Source organism: Castanea sativa, chromosome 6 (assembly GCF_040712315.1).
Source record: "Castanea sativa cultivar Marrone di Chiusa Pesio chromosome 6, ASM4071231v1".
Taxonomy (NCBI): Eukaryota; Viridiplantae; Streptophyta; class Magnoliopsida; order Fagales; family Fagaceae; genus Castanea; species Castanea sativa.
Genome location: NC_134018.1, coordinates 1,233,767 through 1,261,008, shown reverse-complemented (window position 1 = coordinate 1,261,008; position 27,242 = coordinate 1,233,767). Strand labels below are relative to the sequence as shown.

General features: G+C 34.4%; 1 protein-coding gene across 1 annotated transcript; it reads left to right on the top strand.

The window, feature by feature from the left end:
• Window positions 1-4,049: 4,049 nt before the first annotated feature.
• On the top strand, window positions 4,050-4,997 carry LOC142638497 (uncharacterized). Its single transcript, XM_075812525.1, has one exon. It carries the CDS (start codon window positions 4,050-4,052, stop codon window positions 4,995-4,997), a length of 948 nt encoding a protein of 315 aa, XP_075668640.1.
• Window positions 4,998-27,242: the final 22,245 nt, after the last annotated feature.

Sequence of the window (27,242 nt, the reverse complement as noted above, 5' to 3'; positions counted from 1 at the left end):
TGATGCTTTGTTAATAATTAAATTTGCTTTGTTTAAACAGACATTATGAATATCATTCGTTTTTAAAGTTTTAATTTATAACGTTGGCTTCTAATAATTACCGCTATCATTTGAGGAGAAGGGAGGAAAACAAAATACAAAAGGATAAAAGCTAAATCAGGTGGAGGTGCGTAGATGAAATATTTAACTTAAAAGGGCATTATAGTCTTGTGGAATAAAAAATAAAATAAAATAAAAAAACGTTTAACCAACTCTACCAACACACACAATCAACAATAGTCAAACTGTTTTCTACTCCCAAAAGCTAAGAATATTTTATTTCCTCATTATTTCTTTAATCTTTCTCTAATCTTTTTTTATTCTTGCTTTATTCATTCCTAATTACTACATTTTCAAATTCCTATCCGCTACATTTTTAATAGTCATATTTTCCAACTATATAATTTTTTAATGATCATAGTTTTCATTTATCAAATCTATGTAATTTGGAATGAATTTATTTATTAAATTTTTCATTAAAAAAATCATTTATTGTTGCCTAGTTATTATTATTGTGGGAACAATAAAGTGGGACGTTTTGGTTTGAAGGTGAATAGCGGAAGTGAATCAAGAAAGGGAAGAATCAGTAGGTCCCCAAAGGGGAAACCCAACTATAAACATGCAATGGGGAGTTGGAAAGAAACACACCCCAAGTGTGGTGGTGGAATCGTATCGTAGTGATCAAGTGGCTGGGTGACGATCACAGACTGAGAGGCAAATGTCTCGTGATGATGTGTTGCAGCAAATGCAATCCGAGATAGATTATCTGCGCAAACGCTTAGATCGTAAGAAGCGTGGTAGAAGGAGCCCGTCTTACTCGTCTAGTGATAGCTCCGAGGAAAAACGAGGAGGAAATGATCATAAGCATCTGAGTCTCTTCCCAGTGAGTCCCATCCCAGTGAGTCCCGTTTGATTACATCTTCTAGTGCCAGGGCAAAGAGGAGGGAGGAGACGCGAGGTGAGATTGGGTCATACCGAGGTGAGGGGAATGATGCAATGGGTAGAGCCTTGAGGCAAATCTCTAAACCCCCTTTCCTGGCCCAGATAAATAAGGCAAAACTCCCCCATAGATTTTCTCAACCTATATTTACCATATATAATGGCAGGACTAATCCTGTAGAACAAGTTAGTCATTTTAATCAAAAGATGACAGTTTATTCGAATAATGAAGCATTGATGTGTAAAGTTTTTCCTTCCACTTTGGACCCAGTGGTCATGCGATGGTTTGATGCTTTGGCGGAAGGTTCCCTAAAGTCCTTTGAAGAGTTGACGAGGGCATTCGGGGCTCGGTTCATAACATGTAGTAAGGTCCCAAAAACCTTGGATGCATTATTATCTATGACAATGAGGGAAGGAGAAAAGCTCAAAACTTATTCCGATCGGTATTGGGAAATGTACAATGAAATTGATGGAGATGTTGAAAATGTGGTTGTAAGAACTTTTAAGGTGGGGCTCCCTACAGAGCACGGATTGAGGAAGTCCTTGACAATGAAGGCAGCTGAGACATGCGCCAGCTTATAGATCGTATAGATAAGTATAAACAGGTTGAGGAGGACCAGATTCAAAGCAAAGGTAAAGCAAAGCTATATCCGGAGAAGAAAGAACTTCGGGGAATGGGGTATCAAGGTAGTCGGCCTAGGCAAGATTTTCCAAGTCTTCTATTGCCAGCTGGAACTCCTTTTCTTAATTCACTGTTCAAGGAACCTATACATCAAATATTGGAGAAAATACGAGACGAACCATACTTTAGACAACCTAACAAGATGAGTGGAGATGCATCTTTGAGGAATCAAAATCTGCATTGTCATTACCATCAAGACAAGGGACATACCACAGAAGAGTGTCGAACGTTGCGTGACCATTTGAACCAATTAGCCAAGGCGGGAAAGCTCAATCATTTCTTGTCTAGGTCAGATGGGCAAGTTGGACATCAAGGTATGCAAATGTATCGTGGAAATATTCCTCGGCCAGCATTAGGCATCATTAACGTCATTTTGGCGTAGCCGAGAAGAGGAGCCGAGGATCCTTCTCGGATCATGTCCATGCATAGTAGTTTTGGGATTGAAGTCATGGAGGGAAGCAATCAACTAGCCAAAAGAATAAGGTTCTCGACAACGCCAGTGTTGGGTTTTTCTGAGGAAGATAAGGAGGGAACATGTCAACCCCATAATGATGCATTAATAGTAACTATTCGTATCAGGGGATATGACGTGAAATGAGTCTTGGTGGATGATGTCAGTGGAGCTAAAATTATGTATCTCGAATTGTTTAATGGTTTAAAGTTGAAAGATGAGGATTTGGAGATGAATGATTCTCCGTTAATAGGCTTTGATGGGAAACTGGTGATTCTGCGAGGAATGATTAGGCTGCCTGTACAGGCTGAGGATGCAGAAGTCTAGGTCAACTTCATAGTAGTCAGGGCGTATTCACCTTACATGGCCATTTTGGCTAGGCCCTGGCTCCATGCAATAGGGGCAATTTCTTCAACTTTGCATGTAATGGTGAAATATCATATCCAAGGAAGGGTGGGAGTATTACATGGCAGTTAATCGGTAGCCAGGCAGTGTCTGATGTCTGCAAGTGTTAGAACAGGACAAGGTTCAGCAACAGGGGTGACTCTGAAAGCTTTATAGCAATTAAAGAAACCTGCTCGAGGGATGGGTATCGATGTGGATGGAGGTTTCGTTGAAGAACTGGACAAGATATTTATAGGAGAGGGGAATGAGAGATACTTTCAGGTGAGATCCCAATTACCAGTATCGAAAAAGGAGGAATTGGTTAAGTTCTTAAAGGATAACATTGATGTTTTTGCATGGACGACCTATGATGTCCCGGGAATTGATCCAGAGTTCATTTGTCACCATTTGAATGTTAGTCCCGACGCAGTGCTCCATAAGCAGCCTCCTCGGCGTACGTCCCAAGAGCATGCCGAGGTAGTAAAAGAGGAGGTTAATAAGTTAAAGCAAGCTGGGGCAATCAAGGAAATCTTTTATCCTAAGTGGCTTGCTAACACTGTTGTAGTTAAAAAGAAGAACGAAAAGTGGAGAGTTTGTGTCGATTTCACTTATTTGAATAAGGTATGTCCAAAGGACCCTTTTCCTATTCCGATAATTGATCAATTGGTGGATGCAACTGTTGGGTATCCTCGGATGAGTTTCCTAGATGCTTTTCAAGGTTATCATCAGATACCTCTATCATTGAGTGATCAGGAGAAGACAGCTTTTTGCGCTCCTAATGGCAATTACAATTATCGAGTAATGTCTTTTGGTCTTAAGAATGCAGGCTCCACTTATCAAAGAATGGTGACTAGAATGTTTGAATTGCAGTTGAGGCGTAATATAGAAGCATATATTGATGACATGGTAATTAAAAGTAAGAGAGTAGGGGACCATTTGAGGGACTTGCAAGAAACCTTCTCAGTCCTTAGGAGGTATAAATTGTGTTTGAATGCTTCAAAGTGTTCTTTTGGAGTAAGTTCGGGAAAGTTTCTTGGGTATATGATAACGCACCGGGAAATTGAAGTTAATCCTGACCAGATCGGCTATCTTGGGATTGCATCCTCCTCGAAATCCTAAGGAGGTACAGAAGTTGACTGGTATGTTTGCGGCATTAAATCGGTTTATCTCGCGATCTGTGGATAGGTGTCGACCTTTTTATCACCTTTTGCATAAATGGAGACATTTTCAATGGACGGATGAGTGTAATTTGGCTTTTGAGGATTTGAAGCAATATTTGGCGAATCTGCCAATACTATCACGGCCGGAGAAGGAAGAGGTGTTGTATGCCTATTTGGCAGTTACAGATTATGCTGTAAGTCTTGTCCTAGTACGGAATGATGATGAAATTCAAAACCGGTGTATTACATTAGTAAATCTTTGCAAGAGGCCGAGAGGCGATATTTACCTTTGGAAAAGGCTCTTCTAGCCATTGTACATGCAACAAGGAAGCTTCCCCATTATTTTCAAGCCCATACAATAGTGTTACTTACCCAATTACCTTTGCAAGCTCTCATGAGGAAGTTAGATTACACTGGTCGCGTGGCTAAATGGGGAACCAAGCTGGGAGCTTATGATGTTAAGTATATGCACCGGACAGCTATTAAAGGACAGGTTCTTGCCGATTTCGTAGCTGAATTTACGGAGGGTGGCATCAGGCAGGAAGATGTTATGCTAGCCATGATGTCTATTGGGCCTGGGAGTGACCTTCTTTGGGAAGTTTATATGAATGGGGTATCTAACCGAAAAGGAGCAGGGATTGGAATTGTGTTGATCACCCCTGAGAAATTAGTCGTGGAAAAGTCATTACGGCTAGGGTTTGTAGCCACTGATAATAAGGCCGAGTATGAAGCTCTCTTAGCAGGCGCTCAAATGGTTAGGCATCTGGGAGGAGAAATAGTTGAACTCTATTGTGATTCCAGATTAGTTGTCGAACAAGTTAACAAGAAATTTGAGGCAAGAGATGAAAGAATGAAAAAATATCTCGACCGAGTCAAAAGGGTGTTAGGCACGTTTAAAAGTTTTAAAGTAAGACAAATTCCAAGAGGGCAGAATGCTCATGCCAATTCGTTGGCCATGTTAGCCACATCCTTGGGCTCGAAGTTACTACGGACGGTGATGGTAGAGGATTTTATGACTTCTAGTGTTACTGGCATCCCGACAGTTGGGGTTCACAGCATTCACGTTGGTCCGAGCTGGATGGATCCGATTGTGACCTTCTTAAAACATGGTATGTTACCCGAGGACAAAGTGGAAGTAGAGAAGGTACGGAAAAGTGCCCCCCATTACTGGCTTTCTAAAGAGCATAAGTTGTATAAACGTTCCTACTCGAGGCCATATCTGCTCTGCGTGCATCCTAAAGCTGTTGAGCCTTTATTGGAAGAGTTGCATGAAAGAATATGTGGAAGTCATACTGGGGGAAGATCATTAGCCCACAGGGCCATGACTCAAGGGTATTGGTAGCTAAATATGCAAAAGGCCTCCCAAGAGTATGCTAGAAGGTGTGACCAATGTCAAAGGTTTGCACCAAACATTCATCAACCAGGGGGAGTCTTAAATCCATTATCTAGTCCATGACCTTTTGCTAAGTGGGGCTTGGATATCGTCGGACCTTTTCCTCGGGCAACTGGTAATAGAAGGTGGCTCCTTGTCGGTATGGATTATTTTACTAAGTGGGTGGAAGCCGAACCATTAGCTAACATCAGGGATGCAGATGCTAAGAAGTTTATTTGGAAGAATATTGTAACTCACTTTGGAGTCCCGCATACTCTGATTTCCGACAATGGACTTCAGTTTGACAGCAAGGCTTTTCGTAGGTATTGTGGGGATCTGGGAATAAGGAATGGATACTCAACACCGGCCTACCCTCAAGGAAATGGTCAAGTTGAGGCTACAAACAAGGTCATTTTGGCGGGGTTAAAGAAGCGATTAGACGATGCTAAGGAAAGATGGGTAGAGGAATTGCCTCATGTGTTGTGGACTTATCGTACTACCCCCCGAAGGTCAACGAGCGAGACACCCTTTTTAATGACATATGGAATGGATGCAGTAATCCCGTTGGAGTCAGGCTTTCCCACCTTGAGATCTGATTAGTATAATGTTGAGAGCAATCATGACATACTATGCGATAGTTTGAATACTATTGAAGAAAGAAGAGAAGTAGCCAATGTGAAGATGGGCAGCTACCAACAGAAACTCAAGCAAACGTATGATAAAGGGGTGAAGCCGAGACCTTTAGTGCCAAAAGATTTGGTTTTGAGAAAAGTGGTGGGGACAACAAAAAAATCCAGCCTGGGGTAAGTTAGGGCCTAATTAGGAAGGACCATATAAAATTATGTCTGTAGCAGGTGTGGGGGCCTATCGTTTAAAAGATTTAGATGGAAAAATAGTTCGTCGCCCCTTGAATGTAAGCAACTTACGACGTTATTACTATTAAAGGAAGAGCCTTCTTTTGTATAAGTTGTAGGCCTGTTTTGTTTTATTAGTCTGTGTTTCTTTATTGAAATAACTTATACCCAAGTGTTAAACTAATCTTAGCTCTTTTCCGGCTCCTTGGGCCACAAGTCTAAGAAAAATTAACACCCTAAGAAAAATCCAAGTGATAAACTGATCTTAGCTCTTGTCTGGCTCCTCGGGCCACAAGTCTAAGAAAAATTAACACCATAAGGAAAATCCAAGTGTTAAACTGATCTTAGCTCTTGTCCGGCTCCTTAGGCCACAAGTCTAAGAAAAATTAACACCTTAAGGAAAACCCAAGTGTTAAACTAATCTTATCTCTTGTCCGGCTCCTCGGGCCACAAGTCTAAGAAAAATTAATGCCTTAAGGAAAAGCTAAGTGTTAAATTAATCTTAGTTCTTGTTCGACTCCTCGAGTCACAAGTTTAAGAAAAATTAACATTGTTTAAAAAAAAAATTGTCAAGCTTAGTCCTTAGCCGGCTTCTCGGGCCGTAGGATTAGGAGAAATTAACACTATACGTAAGGAATTCCAAGTGTCAAGGTAACAAAAAGGTGTACCATAGGTATTATTCTGGCTTGCGTTGCAAAGTTGATGATCGTGTTGTGTTATGTGTATATGAGAAGTTATTATTTTAGCAGTAAGGAGTTGTAATCGGCAGTGAGCAAAAACAAGAATTTAACATTTGAACATCGCGATATGTTGACAATAAACAATATGCACCATTGGCACTACTATTATTTCCTTAAAGTCAATTTAACAAACAAACAAAAAGCAACAACAAAAAAGAAAAGCAACAATATCAAATTCTAAAACAAATTTTAACAAACTCTTGAGCTCATATGTCAAGTGTTTGTTTGTTTCTCTTTAGTGTTCTTCTTCTCTGCTTCTTTCTCTTTCTTCTTCTTTTTTGTCTAACCCACCTCCTTTGTATCAGCTTCATTTTCTTCGTTCACTAATTCGGTGTTGGGAGAATGGTTCTCGGCTATTTCTTTGCCCTTAGAGTGAACGGAGGAAGGTTCTGGATCCAGAGTGGTTGTAGAGGAGGGAGGAATGGAACTGGTTTGGGAGGAGCAGGTGCCAGCTGTAAGGCAGAAGGGTAATAAACGCTGTCGGGGTTTCGAAGCTCAGATTTGATGGATACTCCGGCAGCGTCTAAGGCCCGACCACAAACTTCTAGACAGAATGCACGGGCGACACCTTTAAGTTGAGCTGTGAGGCTGTCAGCAGCTTTCTTCATACCAGCATCATATGTTGCTTGCTCAGCATCAGCCTTCTCCTGCTCCTTAGATGCTAATTCCTTCTGCACCTGTTTAAGCTCCACCATAGTGAGAGCTAGTCTGTTTTAGGCTTGTTTTGGGGCTTCAAGGGCAATATTTGCCTGTGACTTATAGCTTTGCAAAGCAAATTCTGCGTTTTTATGAGTCTTTTCCACTTCGGCTAGTCAAATGAGGGTTTCCTTTAGATTCTGTTCTACTTCGTTCTGAGCCCTCACAGCGATTTCGGCGTTGTTCGCAGCTTTTCTGGCTAAGTCCAAGGAATGATCCACTCATTCCTCAACCATGAACGAAGCCTGGACAGCCTATAATGTACATCAATTACGAAAGTCATATGAGTAACGCTTTCAATAGTAATAAAAATTAGATGATACAGAATTGTGAAAGATACCTTAGCCAAGTCTTGTTTTAAGGACAGGAAGACTTCTCTTTTGCGGAAAGACCGCAACTCAGCCATGTCCTCGGGAAGGCATAGGGCCTTTTCCAAACACTCGGCCACCAAACTTGAGCTCCCTTTTTTTAGGTCTCTTAGATTGGCATCATCAAGTACGGGGCTGCCTGAGCTTAAGGTAAAGCTGGGGCACCAAACAGATACTTTTCTTGATTGATCACCACTGGTTTCCTTGGAAGATCCAGTATGGGCGGGCTTTTTGGAGTGATTTTTTCCCGCCCTAGTATCCTTTAAAGGGAGGTCGGGGTTCTTTCCCTCTTTGATCTCTATGATGTTTTTGCCACCTTGACCTCTTTTCCTTTTCTTGTCCACGGCCTCCGGGGGGGGGGGGGGGGTACGTGTAACTGTTGGGGTGATGGGACATGGAGGTACGGTCACAGCAGGAGAAGAACTTCCAGCATGGGCTTGTAGCAAAGCCAGGAGATCGGGTTCTTTCTCTTGGAAGCCCATGTTGCTTGTTGAAGGAAGTTGTGAGTCGTGAGGGGCGTCTTCACAATAAAAAACTTCAAAGTCCTTATCCGTCACCTCAGGGCGACTCGGTTCGGAAGTTGAAGTTTTTTCCTCGTCCGCAAGATCAGTGAATTGCTCTTGGGAGTAAAGTAGTCTAGCTGCGAGAGGGGCGGAGAGTTGTGCGTCCTGTGTTCCTACTGGAGGGGGCGTCAGTAGTAAGAAGCCAGGCACTGCAACGTCAATTCGAGCTAAACGAAGATCCCTGGCCCGGATTACGTTTTTTGGACTTTGAAAATGTTTGGTGGAAGGGGTGTAGCCGAGAATGACGTGGGCTGCTCTAAGTTGACCGTCCCTATGCAAAAATATTTTCGACCGAAGAATTCTGTTCAGATCCTGACGGTTCACAGAGGATTTGTTTGGAGCGGTGTGGTAGTCATCTGCAATAAGGGATAAAAACTGTTAAGAAGAGTTAATCAATATTAGGTTATAAAAGAAGACAATTGATATTTCTAAGTATCACGTCGGTCCTCGGGAACCCTACCTGGCACCCCATCTTGGGTAGGGTAGTGTAATCCGTCATGCCAATTCCCTAAGATGATGAGGTAATCCTCGTCCATCCCTTTACTTGAGTTAGGCAAGCAGGAGATCAACCTAACGGTTAGGACCTTACACTTCATGTAGTATTTGGTTTTTTCCCCTTTTTGGCAATTGTACACCCAGTTTACATCATGCCAGGTTAAGTTAGTCCCTATTTTACGATTTAGGGCATCTGCACATCCTAGGATCCTAAGGACATTGGGAGAACACTGGGCTGGGGTAAGTCTATAATTTATAAGAAAATCCCGGGTCACTCTACCCATGGGGATTTCCATTCCGCCTTCGATAAAAGCGATCATGGGAATTAGAACTGACTCAGGTGGCCGGGGTACAACTAGCCAATCTCCTTCCTCACAATATTGAATATCTACATCGTCAGGAATCCTATATTGGGCCTTAAAAGCGGCCTTTGCCTCATCTGTTTTCACTAGTTTAACATATCTACCCATTAAACTTTACGATAGAAAGAGAAAAAATAAACAATCAAGGAGAAGCAATAGGAGAGCTGACACATTTCTGAAGAATGCTTAAAACTGCTCCTCGGGAGGTCCTTTTTCCTTTAATCCTTCAAACCGCCAAAATGAACCTCAGCCAACCCCAAGGTTTGCTTTTATAGGGGTAAAAAAAAAGGGGCGGTAATTTTCCCGCTCATAATTGAGATCGCAATCTGAACCGTATGATGTTAATCCAGCCGTAGAACGTGAGGAGATAAGGAACCGCCTGACACCATAAATGATCCATTGTGGACTACGAGGCGTCAGGAGCGTGTCACAGGCAGCGAAAAGATGTCTGTACGTGTGAAAGCAAAATGCACGTAAGAGGTGTATCCGAGGAGTTAAAACTTGGCTATTAATTTTTGGTTAGTAGCTCAAGTTTTAAGGGGCTATTGTGAGGACCCGAGGACCCGAAGATCTAAAGACCCAAAGACATATTGGGAAGCGTAAGGAATAAAGGAGAATAAAAGTCAAGGGCCCGAGGATGAAGTGGGATGGTCCGGAAAAGTATGAAAGATAGATTGGTGATGTATGGGGTATATTGCAAATATCTGGATTGGGGTAGATAACTATGAATGTTCTGCACCAAGCTTTCTGGCCGCATTGAATAAGGAGTACCAACTTTATCCGTTGCATTAATGTGGAAATGACCTGAACAGTACAAGGCACAGAGCCAAAGCTTTTCTCCATTACCGACTATAAGGGAATAAACAAGTGTCAGTAAATGAGGTTGAGTAGATGAGAGATGTATGGCTGAGATAGTAAGGGCAAGAAGTATAAATAAGAGAGGAGAGTAAAAGGGAAGGGGGATCGGAACGCCATAAACTTTGTTGTTGATACCCTCTCTACAAATTCATTGTTTTGGGCCTTGAATTATTAAAGACTATAATTGTTAGGCTTGTGTATGATTTTTGGTCCTTACAATTATTATTATTATTATTATTATTATTATTATTATTATTATTATTATTATTATTATTATTATTACATTAGTTTTAAGAGAAACATTGTGTTTTGTGATTCGACATGTTAAAGGTCCCGTTTGATAATGTTGTTTTAATAACACTGTTTAAGTGTTATGAAAATACATGTGAGTGAAAAAGTGTTGTGGATATATGTGTTGTATTGTTTAAACAACGAAAACTGTTGTTTAAATCATGGTTTTAAAAACCGGAACGGTGACAAAACTAGAAAAGGTGGTGGTTCTTGGTTTTTTGGTCTAACCCCCAATAGTCGAATCAATGATGTCATAAATAATTTAATTAATTACTTTAAATTATAAAATAGATATTAACTCATCAAATATATCCAAACATAAAAAAAAATTATAAATGAGTTTCATATCTTATATTAGATGGGAAAGGGAAAGAAAGTATAAATAATCAAAATTAATATTACAAAAATAATAGCAATGTTTTGTATTTTTTTGTATTATGTGTCATTTTTTTAATAACGGTATTAAGAATAAGTAATTTAATTGTACTTTAAAGATCTATTCTAAATAAAAGGGTGTTTAATTAGATGATAGTAGCCTAAATGTTAAAATACAAATCATTCTTTTATTGTTTAAAAACTATGTTATGTATTTGTATTCCTTTGTTAATCAAAATTAAGTTATTAACACAAAGTTATTCAGCAAAAAATAGAAGTAACACAAACGTACGGTACACACTAAAAATAAAAAATGAAACACTTGGCTAACATGTGTGGTTGTACATCTCCCAAAGTACCCAACCCAATTCCCAAGTGCCAACTGATCATTCTTAGCAAAGGTGTCAAATGTTATAAATGCTATAATTTAACATCAAAATTTAAAAAAAAAAAAAAAAAAAAAAAGCACCAAAGGTGTTAGATGTTATTAATTTTGACATCTAGCAACATAGCAGCTCACAATAGCAAGCTGTTAAAAAAAAAAATTGTTTGTTTAATGAGTCATTGTAGCAACAATGGATGTAATTATTGATTTAAATGAATAAAGATTGAAAAAATATATTTAAATTAAATGGTAAAATAATAAAACCTTTGATGTTGAATGTATTGTAAAGTGACTTGTTAAAATAAATAAAATAATTTTTTAAGATGTTAAATGCTATATTTCATGACGAGAACGCTCTTGCTTTAATAGATGGCCTTTTATGCCTTTCATTGATACTTGCCTTCTGAGTTTTTCGATGGTTCTATGGGTTGGTTTTCACAAGTGCAAGTACGGTACTAAGACCCAAGTTTTCACAGCCTTCTTTTTCTTCCCTCAAAACTTTTTTTTTTTTTTCTATTTTTCTCTGTATCTCTCATCTTGAAACTTGAAAGCTTTGCACAAATATCTCAATCAAAGACATTAGATCCAAGTTCCAATCTACTCATTTTTCTTGAGGTGGTAGGCGATGCTGGCTTGGTAATTTTTTTTTTTAAAGCAATTTTGTAGCTAAGTTAGAGAACCGATTGAACTGGTCGGTCCAGTCCCATTTTTAAAACTACGGTTTAAATAACACAACCAAACAGGCTCTAAACTCTTTCTTTTATTCAAGTTTTTTTTGATTTTGTTGGTTGAGCTGTGTTTTGTCTCCTTTCCTTTGCTCTGTGAGAAGAAACCGAGGGTGTGGGAAAAAGAAATGAAGAAAGAATGAGAAAAAATTAATATAATAACCAGCTCTAGAATTTTTTAATGAGATAAATTCTTTTCCTAATCTACACTTTACAGCAACTCATCAGGCCTGATGAGTTAGGGTGTGGCTTGTGTCCAGGGAAAGTTTCCACTGGACACGTTGGATGGTGGACACGTGTCCACTCTTGGACACGTGTTCGAATTCGGACGTGTCCAGTGAAAATTTTCACTGAACAGAAGCCTTACTCGATGAGTTATTGTTTACAAGAAAAGAAAAAAAAATGAGATATAGAGAGACTGTTGGAGCAATGATGAATAATTTATGGTTTCACTCTCTGTAGAGAGAATTTTGGGTTTAGTTACTTTCAAAAAAAAATTTGGGTTTAGTTAGACAATCGGAGATGCTCTTAACAAAAGCGATTATAATAATAATATACCGATATATCAAATAAAAAAGTGGCACTTGAATCCATATTTGCATTCAATGGACCTTAAGAAATAATTGAAATCTCTAGTATGAAGATGATGAAATTATGGTATTGTATGGTTCTTTTTTTGGGCAACTAGCAACCCAGATTTTGAAATTTTTTTAGGTTGACCAGGGTTTTTAGAGCATCTCCAGTTCTCTAAAACCAATTACGAAGAATAAACACACCAAAAACTCATTTCAACAACTTCTCTAAAAGCAAAACTTTTCCAATTATTTTTTTTGAAGTTGCTACTCTAGTTCTCTTGATCTAGAGAACACTGTAGCAACTCTAAATGATTTTTTTACTTTAAAAAATTATACAACTCAATAAAAAAATCCTTTCTCTCTCCTCTCATCTCTTTGTTTTAGTTTCTTTGCTTCTCTCTTAGAGACTCAATCGTCTCAAATAATCAAAACACAAAACAAAAATCTATTTATTATTATAACAACAAAGTTGAATCAGATTTTATACAACATTCACAACGGCTGCAAACACAACAATCATTTCTCTCAAACATTTCTAAACTCAAGCATAATCAAAATACAAACTCAAAAACACAATCTTAAAATTAATCAAATCATAACAAAAAAAAAAAAAAAAAAGATAGAAGCCACCATTTGGGCTGCGTTGGGGAGGAAGACAAGTGGTAGCAAAGAGGAAGGCGCAGTTTGGCACAGTGAACATCGATTCTCCGCCAGCCTATGTCCTTTGATCAATGGTGGAGCAAGTAAGATCTCTCACTTGTTCTTTCTCGCTCTACCTCTTTCTTTGTTTTTTTATCACAGAGAGAGCAAGAGAATGTTCTAGAATCAAGGAGAGAGAGAGAATGTGTTTTGGAATCAAGTAGAAAAAGAAAATAAAAGCATTCCCATTAGGTGCGTCAAATGCCAAATATTTGGCATTTGGCACACCAAACACCAAAACAACCCTCTCATGAGATGTTTCAAATGTTATAATATTTGGCACACATGAACAGTACCATTCCATCTTTGGAACGGTAGGATGAAAATGCTAAAAAAAATTTATTCATTTTCTCTCTCTTCCTTTATGACTTTCTTTCTTCTCTCTTTCTTTCTCTTCTTTCTTTCTCCACTACTCCTTTCATCTCTATCACTTTCTCTTCCTTTTTTTCTTCTTTCTTCTCCAAAATAAAGAAGAAGAAGAAGGGAGCTCCCTTCTTCTTCTTCTTTTTTTTTTTTCCTTTTTTCTGTCACTTTCTCTACTCCTCTCTGTCTCTTTTTTTTTTTTTTTTTTCTTATCACTCTCTCTCTCTCTTCTTTTTTCTCCACCTAGATCGTTGCCATTGAGATCGGCCATCGCTGTGGAGTTTAGCCTCATCGATGAGGTCAACTAGTGTCATGTAAGTTTCAATGTTTTTTTTTTTTTTTTTGTTGTGGATTCCATGTGATTGTGGGTGGTGGTGGAGTTGGGTTTATTCCATGTGATTTGGGTTGTATAAATGGAGTTGATTAATCTCTTCATTTTTTTTTTAGAGTTTTGTGATGATTTTGGGGATTTTTTTATAGTATTGGGTGGTGGTGGCAGTCGGTGGATTGTTGTTGGTGGTGGCGGGTTGTACCTATGGTTGTGGGTGGTGGTGGCGGGCTATGCTTGTGTATAGTGGTGGGTTTGGGCAGTTTTTTTTTTTGGGTTGTGGATTCCGTGTGATTGTGGGTGGTGGTGGAGTTGGGTTGATTCCATGTGATTTGGGTTGCATAAATGGAGTTGATTCATCTCTTCAAATTTTTTTTTTAAAGAGTTTTATGTCAATTTTGGAGATTTTTTTTTTTGAAGTAGTACTGGGTGGTGGTCGCGAGTTGTACCTGTGAGTGGTGGTGGCAGGCTATGCTTGTGTATGATGGTGGGTTTGTTACAGTTCTGTGCTTGTGTTTGTGTATGGTGATGGGTTTTTATTTTGTATTTTTTTTATATTGATGGCTTTTTTAAAATATTTAAAATATTATTTTAGTGTATAGAAATGAAAAATAGAAGATATGATGAACAGTAAATTGTAAAATGGAGTGTTAAAATAATAAAGTAGGTTTTTTATTGTGTCAAAATGGCATATTTATTGAACACCTGATGGGAATGCTCTAAGAAGAGAGGATAGAGATAAGAGTGGGTATACGTGTGTGGAGGAGAAAAAAAAATGTATAAACGTATGGATGATAGAAAGGAAAAATAATATAAAGAATAAGAAATCACAATTGAGAAATACTACCACAACATTTTTACAATTAATTTTAAATAACATATTGTTATTAGCTAATATTGGTGAGTAAAAAAATAATTTCAGTAGTGGGTTCAAATTAAAACTAGTAACAACTTTCTACATAAAATTTTGTTGTGAAAGTATTGTGAGAAAATGTAACACTTCTCATTGAAAAATATAGTTGTTGTGAATGAATAAAGAAAGAATAAATAAAGATTGAAAAAATAAATAATAAATGAATAAATAATATTTAAATGAAATAGAGAAAGAATAGAGAATTAGTTGGAATGTGTATTTGAAAAAGGAGAGATGTTACGTCCACAACATTTTTACAACATTTTCACAACAAATCACAGGTGGTTAATTGTTATAGGTTCAAATTTAAACCTAAAACTAAAATTATTTTTTTGCCCCAACAATTATAACCAGTAACAACCTGCCACTTAAGATTTATTGTAAAAATGTTGTGGACATATCATTTCTCTTGAAAAAGTAAGTAGGTAAAAGATAAATGTCACTGTTTACTGTCCAAACAATACAAAAATTTAGAAACACTACTGGAGATACTCTTAGTTGGGCCAAACACTCAAAAGTTGAGAAAACAATTTTTTTTTTTTTGAAAAAACATTCTAGTTCTTCTTTGTTTTGGGTAAAAAGGTTAAGGAACCTGGAGTTTACCCAATTCACACTTTTAACCATGTCAAAGTTGGTCAATTAAAAGATTGCTACCCTTATGAGAGAAAGGACGGAAAATGATACATTCAAGAACAAGCTGAACAACCGTGTGTTTTTTTCCCCTTCCAATTTACGTGGAAACTTAGAGACAAAAGTATGGACTCAGAGACAAGCCTTCACTAGATTTGTTTTGCCTTAAATCAATCCATTTCATTAAACTATCTTAGAAAATTAATTTTTGAGGAGATATTGTTTTGGTAGGTTTGGTGAGAAAACTCTTGGGCTTCACCAAAATAACCTCATTTTTCCATGCTTAACCAAAGTCTTGGCATGTGGAAATTTGTAATTTTGTGGCCATGATGTCTTATATTATTGATTTGGTTGGATGATAGAAATGCCTAATTCAACAAATAATAGAGCCAAGAGTCTTATAGTTTAATGACACTTTCCCATACATAAAGTACTTGGAGGTCTAAGAAGAGAAATTGTTTGAGTTGCGAGACTAACAGAATATAGTAATTATCTTTAAAAAAATTCAACAAAAGAAATAAAAAATAATTAAATCATTTCATCTTTACATTATATGTCACATGTTTCATTTTCATGAAGGAATTATAGGCAATGCTAGTTTTTTAGAATTGATCTCAAATTTCTATTTGGATTTGGTTTTATTATTGGGTTTCCTTTGTTTTTTTTTTTTTTAATGTTCGAGAATTAAATTTCTATTTTCTATACTACTACTTCAACCATAGTAAACGAGTCAGCCTTCAATTAGAGATAGAATTGGAGTCTCCGCTACTCTCTCTCTCTCTCTCTCTCTCTCTCTCTCTCTCTCTCTCTCTCTCTCTCTCTCTCTCTCTCTCTCTCTCTCTCTCTCTCTCTCTTATTGCGATTCAGTTATCAAATCGTGGATTTCAGATTTTGATTTAATGGCTTTCTATTTGTAAAATAATTTTATATTTTTTTCATTAAAAAAAATGCCACATCATTAGCCACATAAGCAAACATCACTAATAGTTGTTAACAGAAAAACCGATATCGCTCATTTTTAAAAGAAAGATGCTACGTCCACAACATTTTTACAACAAATTACAGGTGGTTAGTTGTTATTGGTTCAAATTTGAACCTAACACTAAAATAACTTTTTTGCCCCAACAATAACAACTAGTAACAGCCTACCACTTAAGATTTATTGTAAAAATATTGTGGATGTAAAGCTAAAATTTCTTACCTTCAAGCTTCCGTACGAAGCTACTTTTGGCTTCGTACAGAAGGTGAAGCTAAAACTTTATTGTACTACCTCCGTCCCACTTTTTTGTCCTGTTTGAAAAGTCAAATTTTTTAAGGGAACATCATTTATTGTCTTGTCTGCCTTATAAAAATGTATAAGTTTTCAAAACTACCCTTAAATAAATTTATCAAAAAATAATTTTGAAAATAAAATATGGGTATAATAGGAACATTAGTAAATTAATGACTTTTATTTTTAGAAACAAGACAATATTTTGAGACATCCCAAAATGGAATAGAGGACAAACAAACTGGGACAGAGGGAATATTATTTTATTGTTTTGTGGGTTTGTTTTGTGGTGGTTGTGGGTTTGTATTATTTTATTATAGTAGATATATAATTTTATTGTGATGTTTATATTATTTTATTGTGTTGAAAGCAAAAATAAATCCACTGCTGCTGGATATTTTATAAAATAAGTAGGTAAAATAGATAAAGTAGCTTTTTAAAGTGCCAAATAGCTAAAAAAATAGATCTACTGCCGTGGATGCTCTTAGCATCCAATTGAAACTTGAAGAACGAATTGCACTCATAAGTTAAACGTCAAATATCAATAGTGTAGTTTTGCTTAATATTTATATAAAGTTTTTTGTTAATTATTGGCCCAACATACCAATTATATTGTAAGCCCATGTACACGATACCCTAGTTCTTATAATCTTTATATGAGTCCAAATTTTTTGTTCCACTTTTCTTGCTCTACTCTCTGAGCCAACCAAACGATATAAGCAAGTGATGCAATCACCTATAGTCTCCAAATAAAAGAAGGCCCCCACTTGTATAATATATATATATATATATATATATATATATAATATTTATCTATATATATTTTAAGTCCTTTTATTGGTCAATAGAATGCATTAAAAAGACCTCTTTGTATCCTAAAATACAAAAGATTAAAAAGAGAAAAAAGCAAAAAAAGTCAATATTCAACTAACAGAATTAAATCGTAAGAGACAAATTCACTAACTTGAAATCTATTAAATCAAAATTAATACTAGAAAAATTCATTAATAATACAACGTAAATGTCTTGAAATATATTAAAATAGAGACTATAATTTCTTTTTGGATACAGAAACTATAAATTTCTAAAACAAAAGACTAAAGAAAAAATCTCTCTATCTCTCTATCTTTCCATCTATATTCCGGTCTTTCTTTTCTTTATCTTGAATCCTTGATTTTTTTATTTTTTATTAAGCTTTCTTTCATTCAATCATTTTTTGCAATAGCTTCACTACCTTCACAGTGGTGGATGGTGTGCCGTGTGTGGGCATAACAATTTGAGGTAACCTCTCTCTCTCTCTCTCTCTCTCTCTCTCTCTCTCTCTCTCTCCGAAATTTTCATGAAGATTGAAGAGTTTTTTTTTTTTTTTTGCTGAATCGAAGATTGAAGAGTATTGGTTTGTGATAATTGTTGGCTTTCTATTCAATATTTCAATTTTTTTTTAATCTACACATTGGCCTCTGGACACTGGCCACTGCGCAGCTAATAGGATAGCACACTGTTGACTACACTACACATAGCATATTAGAGCACTCTCATCAAGTGTGCTAAATGCTAAATTTTTAGCATTTAGCACACCAAACACCAAAAAACTACCATCATCATATGTTCTTTATGTTTCAAATTTTTGAAACATGCCACAGTCATGTTCTATGTTTAGAATGGTACGGCCAAGTATGCTATAGTATTTAATATTATTTTATTCTTTTTTTCCCTTTTCTCTCTCATATGACTGTTGTCCTTCTCCCTTTTCCTTTTTGTTTTTTCCTCTTTTCTCTTCTTAGACAACTCTCGTCACTCTCCTCCCTCTCTTCAATGGTGGTGGTTGTGATTGCTGAGGATTCAGATGGTAGTGGCAAATCGTGATGGTGCTAGTTGTTGTGGCGGTGGATCGCGGTGGTTGGGTTCGTAAATCCTTCATTTTTCTGTTTTGAGCTCTCCTTCTCTTCATTTTTCAGCCAAACACCTCAAGTAAATTCATTTTCGCATTGATTAAACCAAAATTTCTTTATTTTGGGTTGATTTTTGGTGGTCGTAGGCTAGGTCATGGGTTTGTTTGATTAATGGGTTGTGGGTGGTGGCTATGGCTTGGCTTTGCTAGGCTGATTTTTTATTGATTTGTGTTTGATATGTTTGGTAATTTGGTTTGATACTAGATTTGGTTTGGCTAATTTGAGTTTGATGTTTGGTTTGTGTTTGATATTTGATTTGTGTTTGATCTATTGGGTTTTGATAAGAAAAAAAGTTGAACTAGGGAGGAGGAAAGAGCTGCAAAGAGACTGTGGTTTGTGGGTTGATTTTGGGGGTTGTGGTTTTTTTTTTTTTTTGGTGATTTTGGCGGCAACAATTTTTCTGGTTGTGTTTTTTTTATTTTTATAAGGTGGTGTTGGTGGTTGTGGGTTTGTGCCGATATTGCGGCAGTGGTTGTTGCGGCAGTGGGGGTTGTGCCGTTGTTGTTGACGATGATGGGGAGGAATTTAATATATTATTTTAATGTGTTGTAAATATTATTTTAATATATAGAATTGAAAAATAAAATATCTGATAAATGAGATATGGTAAAATGATGTTATAAAATAATAAAGTAGGCTTTTGGTGTGTGAAAATGACTTTTTTATAGAATAGCTTATGAGAATGCTCTTGGCATTGTAGCACACCACAGCCACATGGGCCACACACCATCACAAAAGACACTAACCCGCCCACTCTCCACACATAGTTTTTTTTACTTTTACTTTTACTTTATCTATTATTATAAGTTATCACACCAATTGATAATTTGATATATATTATATTACCCATTTATATTATAGTGATACTAATTTATTGAACCATGTAATAAATTAATTTTTATTTGTACAGATTTAGTCTTTAAAGAATAAGGTGATCACAACATTAAAAAAGTTGCAATAACCAAGTTCTATAATTCTATACTTTAAATTTTATTTTTAGTTAAACTATAATTTTTAATTATAAATTGTGTTTTATTTATTTATAAATATTTTCTCGTTATAAATGTTTACTAAAAAATATTTATCTGAATATGAATTAAAAAAAAATCAGTAAACATTATTTAATTAGTATTTAAATATAAAAAGTCCCACATACAATTTTCACCTTAGACCCTAAATTGTAGAGAAAAGAAATCAGTCCTCCTATTTGAGATGACAACAGATTACAGGATATTGCTTCCTCTCATGGTAATTCCGTAATTCTTGCTTGATAGTTACTGCATATGTAATAGGCTAAAAGGCAGCATAGAATTAGCCAACTAGATTGTAATTCTCAGAATTTGTTGGTGACATACCTTGGCTTTAGTTATTTACAGTCCATCACACATTTCTTGATTTTCTTCAGTATGCTGCATTTTGAAAAAGCATTACTGTTTTTTTTTTTTTTTTTTTTTTTCCAATGTTGTCAAACAGCATATGGCCCGACATTTATCTGGCTTGGAAGGCCGGGCCCAAGGCTTTGGCAACTTAGGCCTAGGCCTAAGGTCCCACAACAACAACAAAAAATTTCCTACTAAAAAAGGCCCCATCTCCTTGCCCAAAATTTTATAAAAATATAACATTTTTTAATTAATTGGTACTTCTTTTTAAGAGTGATGCTAAAAATATCACAAATTTTACTATAAGTTTAACTGACATGTCACCCACATGAAAAAGTAATTCAAACACAAACTTAAGTTATTGAAATTCATCAATTATAGTCATTATCACATTATATTGTGAACATTTTTCGTATCTTTAGTATTTTTCTTTTTCATTTCTAACAAAGCTTCCAAGATAGGAGACAGCTAGAAATTTAAACCACTTGAAACCTTAAAAATGTTTTAATAATGCTACAAATGTGATAAATCATCAGTGATGACTAATATCCTCTAATAGTTTGAGACCTTATTATTTGTAAATTAATCTCCTACAAAGCCACACACCAAATAAAATCTATCTCTTTCTCCTAAAAAGAATATATAAAATTATAAATTTTATATTACAACTACACTTAACTATGCATAGTCATATATCCAAGTAAAAGTTTTTTTTTTAGTTTTTTTATTTAATTATGGTTTAGCTATGATGTTCAATCCTCTATATGAAATTAATCTTAGTTTAGTTAGTGTTATTCATCAATTTCTGTATTTATATCAAATTAATCTTTATTTAATTAGTATTATTTAATTAATATTTACATATAAAGCTTTTCAAAAAAAAAATTACATATGAAGAGGCCCATATAAAATTTTTGCCTTAAGCTCCAAATTTTGTTGGGCCGGCCTATTGGAAATAGATTTCTGTTCCCAACATTTTTGTCCTGATAAATGCATTGCTCTTTCAAAGCAGAGTGTAATAAATTCTCCAAAAGTACTCCTTTAATTCTTGCAGCCTCTCCAGTTTCTGAAACAGTAACGGATGGCATAACAGCCATATGAAGATAATATTATGCAAAGCTCTGGTGGCTTGAAATGGAAATCTTCTTCTCCTTCTTATATGAAGATATAAAATTCACCATATCTTTATGCAATATTGGGATTTTAGGCTCTATGTTGCTTTATTGTTGTTCATGAGTAGATTTTCATTACTTTTGAGTACTATTGTAATATGGATGTCTACAATTTTATAATGCTTGAATTTTACCCACTGTTCCTGTGAATTTTGCAATTAGCAATATGGGTTCCCTCTGTGACAAACCATGCAGGCCAAGGACAGTAAAGCAGCTGATGCACGGAGTTCAGTGAGAGGTTATGCTTCTCTTTCACTTGCTGATGACAAAGATGATGGAGGTGATTTAGAACTTTCTGTTATAGAAAATGGTGCAGATATTGAGGCATTGGATAAGCTTCTGGAAAAACTGGAGGTTTAATTATTTTTCCTTCTCAACTGATATTTGTATTTGCTATTTTATCTATTTATTTCATCGATGCTGTTTCTTATTGTAATGTTACACCTTGAGCATATATATATATATATATATATATATATATGTCGCTTTTCATTTGGCCAAAATACAAAACTCACCTTCTAAGTTTCATCTTTTTTCATTTTAGTCTTCTAAGTTTCATTCATTCCTAATTGAATCTTATGTAGTGTTCTGTTAGTTGTTAAATTTCTTAATTTCTCAAAAATGTTAACTTAAAAAAAAAACATAAACTAAATTAGAGGGCACGATTTCGTTCCTTAGTACCCTATAGCTGGAAAAAATTCTCCAAAATTTAAATTTAAATTTGAGGCGGTTACAATTATTTCAACTAGTAAATTTTTTTTGCTGTGGAATAAGTAATTTGGGTCCAAATCCTATCTATACTAAGATGAAACTTATTGATCTTTTAACTTAACGGTAAAGAGTAATCATTATATAATAGACATCCTAGATTTTAAATTCGATATTACTAATGTAGCCTAGGCGTGTAGAAATAGAATCTTCCGTTAGTGTTCTGTTAGTTGTTGTCGTCAACTTACCAAAACGATGTTATTTTGGTCATTAGTTAATATTTTTTTTTTATAAAAAAATTCTTAATTTCTCAAAAACGTTAACTTAGGAAAAAAAACATAAACTAAATTAGAGGGCACGATTTCGTTCCTTAGTACCCCACAGCTGGAACAAATTCTCCAAAATTTAAATTTAAATTTGAGGTAGTTACATTTATTTCTATTAGTAAATTCTTTTGTTGTGGAATAAGTAACTTGGGTTCAAATCCTACCTATACCAAGATGAAACTTATTGGTCTTTTAACTTAACAGTAAAGAGTAATCATTATATAACGGACGTTGTAGATTTTAAATTTTATATTACTAATGTAGCCTAGGTGTGTAGAAATAGAATTTATAACAGATAATTACTACAATTCTTTCACAAAATCTAAGTTCTACAAGAATACTAGGCTAATAGGTAAAATAATGAAAAAAAAAACTTTCAAAAAAACTTTTATTAATAACAACATAATAATAATCCACAACCTCCCTATATAGTGTATTTAGGTAAAGAAATAATAAATCTACTTCTATTTAAGAAACGAAAAACAAATAAAGTCCTAATTCAACTAAGAAAAGGGAAATAAAAGCCTAATTTCACTAGAGAAGAGAAAACAACATAAAATATTAAAAATATTTCCTTCAATAAATAGGTTAGATTGTGAATCAATTTTTTTCTAAATAAATAAAAAAAATCAATTAAGCAACAAATAGCGTTGCATTGTACAAGTACCTGGCTTAAAAGGATATGCAATCCAAGTCTACAAGTCAAAGTTGTATAAGGTTATGACTATTTACAATCTAAGCTAATGACCTATATTTCCATTAAAAAAAAAAAAAAGCTAATGATTTATATAAAGACGTTGGCATAAAATCCCAGCTTTGTCTTGCTCGAGCTTGACTTCTTTGATAAGCGAGCCTTAAAATTGAGCTTGAGTTTGTTTATTTAATAAGTAATCAAACATAAACAAGTTTGGGTAGACTGTATATTTACTCATCAACATTTTAACATTTGTTTATCTCAAAAAAAAAAAAAACATTTTAACATTTGTTTCAAACTTTTTCTTTAGATTTTAAAATAAATTTTTTTAAAAAGCTATTATCATCAGCCATTGAATGGAAAATAATAACATAACAAATGATATTCATGAAACCAAAATCACTTTGACGATAAGAAGCCTACTACGGAGAATGAATTCTCTTTGCAATGCAAGTATTTTCTATGAGAAATTATATATTTATATGTCCACAACATTTTAACAATAAATCTTAAATGGCTGGTTGTTATTGTTAGGGTAAAAAAGTAATCTTAGTGTTAGGTTCAAATTTGAACCAATAACAATTAACCACCTATAATTTGTTGTGAAAATATTGTGGACATAGCATCTCTCATTTTCTATAAGATAACACAAAAAATCTTGTGGAAACAATTTTTAAATTATAGAGATTAAAGTGAATATTTCAAAGAAAATGATGATTTAGAAAGAAAAAAAATATGAAATGTTGAAGACTAAATATTCAATTTAAATAGAGTTGGGGTTTTTGACTCATTTGCAGTTCTAAAAATAAAAATTGCATTACTACAGCATTGAGTCTGCCTCATCATAAAAATCTCTCACAATTTTGAGTAAGACCACATTTGGATCCTTCCCCTCTCGAGACCCTAAAAAGAAAAACAAATTTGGATCATAGATGTGCTTTCACGTGTGTTTTGACTGGCTAACTGTCCACACTCCACATGCCTATTGCCCATGTTTCTCTGAATCTTGTGTCTCATGTGAATGTCCTTTTTGTAGGAAGAAAGAGAAAGATGTCAATATGCTATATATGTGGAGACATTATATTTTGTATTGGAAGAGCACACTTTAGGGTGATTCGGATTAAGTAGCTAATATAATATTGGCAAATGTTAACAAGCATTTGAAGGTTAGAATAATATAGGTCCCACTTAATAAAAAAAATAGATAAATAAAAAAAAATACATAAAATTAGTCCCACAACCTATGTTAATATTTTTGTTTTCTTATGAAACTGGTCTTACAGCCTATAAGGCTGCTAAAAAAATAACATAAAGTTACTGTTAATGGACACCTTACGGTGCTATTAACACAATCTTATAATATATCGAGACATCAACTTCATTAAAAATTGTAAACTTATAAATTTAAGTCGAACTATGTTATATTAGTCACTCATTCCATAATCAACCACGTTACTCACTTGAATGTCACGTTCTCTTCCCATTTACATGTGCATTCTTTCTTTAAAGAACTCTTCATAGGATTTAGTGTCACTTTTTGGGTTTGGAGCTTTTGGAGTTTTGGGCTAAACTCCTGGATTTCAAAATGGAATGGGGTACATTGGTTTATGTGAAACACTGAAGCCCATTTATATACTTTTTGTGAGGAACAGTTTTTGCAATTAAATTTTTTTTCAATTATTTCATGATTTTTTTTTTAAAGCCAATTATTTCATGATTTCAATGTTCGAAAAAAACAAAAACAGAAACTTAACTTACTTCAACTAGTCAAGGCCTACCCAACCCGACGCTGACACAAAATGTTATATTCTGTTGAATTCCACCACCTTACAATGACTCAAACCGGTTATGTACATTTTAATTACATTCAACATTGCTTTACTATATTTGTCTTTTACTATAAAAAAAAGTGGTAAAAGCAAATTTGAAGTTTGAATCATTTGCAATTGTTTGAAACTTGAAAAATAATATAGAAAATGAAGGATTTAAATATTCATATAGGATGAGTAGGATTGATTATATCAAATTATCATATGCTTTGAAGTGATGCAAAGTGCATGTACATTTTTTTTTTTACACCAAGTATAACGTGTGCATTCACAAAATCAAATTGCCACTTGCAATTATCTAGTATAAAACAAGAACCATTTGTAAAATTTTTCAATGGATAATTTGTGGACCAAGGAGGCCATGGCGCACCTAAAATTTTAAATTTTTACAAAAAAAAAAATGGTAATTTAGTTCATCCCTAAGACTTGTTTGGTATATATATAATTTTCAATTTTCAAATTGCTGTGTTTGCCTGCTGCTTCCTTTGTTTATTTTTATTTATTAAGGATGTTATTTTTTGGCACTTTATCCATTGGTTGTTTGAGACCCAATGTAAGAACATTCACAATAGAAGTGATAAAATCACTCAAATGCTATTTTAGCACTTCAGACTATAAAAAAGGCTATATCTAAATTTTTTTTAACATTCACTTATAGTGAACTCTTATACAAGAGTTCACTCAGCAACTTTTTTTTTTTATAATGATTTTTATTTTCCTTCTCTAGTCTCCTCCCTACCTCTCACTCTTGTTTATTTTAATGATTTTTATCAATATGTTGGGTTGCTTATATTATTTAATGGGTTGTTAATATTATTTTAAAGGGTTGTATGAAAAATTAGAAGATTTGATGAATGATGTATTGTTAACTGATGTATTAAAATAGATAAAGTAACTTTTTGAGTACTAAAAGATAAATATTTTAGCACAATTGAGGTGAAAGCTCTAAATAAGCTAAGATTATTAAGATTTGGATGCTACTGTATTATTGTTTAACTTCACCTAACTCCACTTTAATGTGATTTGACTAACTCCAAACCTAAATTTTTGAACTCAACCAAAATTCACTATATATCAACAATATGAATTACAAGTATACTCAACTAGTTAACCTCACACCAAACTCATAGACTATCACAAGCTCACAAACATGAACAAACCTTCTTACAAGCCCAAATTAACTCATAAGTCTCTCATACTTAGGGTCTGTTTGTTATACTATTTCAAACTCACATTTTTACTTTTTAAACAACATTATACATTTTTTCACACACTTTGTCACTCACACATATTTCAAAAAATTATAAAAATCTCATCTCAAACTACTTTACCAATCATCCCCTTAAACTCCGAATCCCAAAACCTAACACATCCAATAACTTTCTGATACAAAAATAAACAAATAATCAAACTACTTTTCAAATAAATCTAACATATTCTTAGATGCATAAAAAATATGTAATTAGTGTTTCAATGGGGATTACTTTTTTCCTTACCTATCAAAGAAAAAGACTTAAACCTAGTTAGATTTCCAATCGTACTACCTTAGATTACATTACAACTATTTACAATCATGATTGGGTGGACTTTCCTAGCACAATTCCTTTCAATCAATCATTTTAAAGAAATGGCCATTTTTGCACCACATAGAGTCGATGCATTCACAAAATCGAGAGGGCAATTATATATATTAGGCAAGCTGTCCCATGCTGTGTCTAATCTGTCTGCCCCTTCATGTTTCTTACAAACTTTAGCATAAAAAAATGTTTCTTAATTTAGATTCCTTTTAAATGCCAAGTAGGATCTGAGCTGTGTCTGTGTATTATCTGATGTGGCTACACGTACTCATTTTGCTTTACGTCTTCATTGCCATTGATTGTAATAAGTACTTCATTATTTATTGTTGTATTTATTTATTTATTGACTTCAAATTATATATAGCTTCCCCAACGTAACCTATGCAATTAATGAGCTCCACCCAAACTCTAGTAGCTACCTACGTAACTTGCCAATAATTGATTCTAAAAAAAAAAAACTTGCCAATAATTATTGGTTTATATTAGTAAAGATAGTGATATAGATGACACCCATCCAGTGTAATTCTGCCACGTGGCTAGCACTAGGAGAGATTGAGCTAATTTATGGTTCACATTTTTTATTTTTCTATAAAGCGAAGAGTTTTTTTTTTGAGAAGTGATAAGTGCGTAATGAATAATGATAAGTAAACAAAATATCAAATCATACGAAAAGCAATTACATCTTGTTAATAATTTGTAATAAATTAATATCATTATTTTGTTTCTATTTTAAAATTTTAAGTTAAGATAGTCAAAATACTTTTCATATCTCAGAGGGCATAGGTTAGGCTTAATGCCCTTTGTACACTAGATCCGTTGAGGTGTGAATACTTAATAAGTATTTGATATTTAACTGAATTTGAATTAGAAGTGGTAATTCATGTTCGCGTGTTGTGTTAACTCATGAGTATTTGATTATATAAATCAACACTAACTCGACATATTTATTAAATGGATTAAGATTTCTTAACCCTAACATAACTCATTTATTAAACAAGTCAGTCGTGTCAACCTATTTATTAAATTTTATCAAAATGAACAAAAATATATATATAAAAAAACAAACAAATAAATATTTTTTAATATAA

What these genes read in the sequence shown, in the direction of transcription:
- LOC142638497 (XM_075812525.1), top strand. Translation starts at nt 4,050, where the DNA reads ATGAGGAAGTTAGATTACACTGGTCGCGTGGCTAAATGGGGAACCAAG.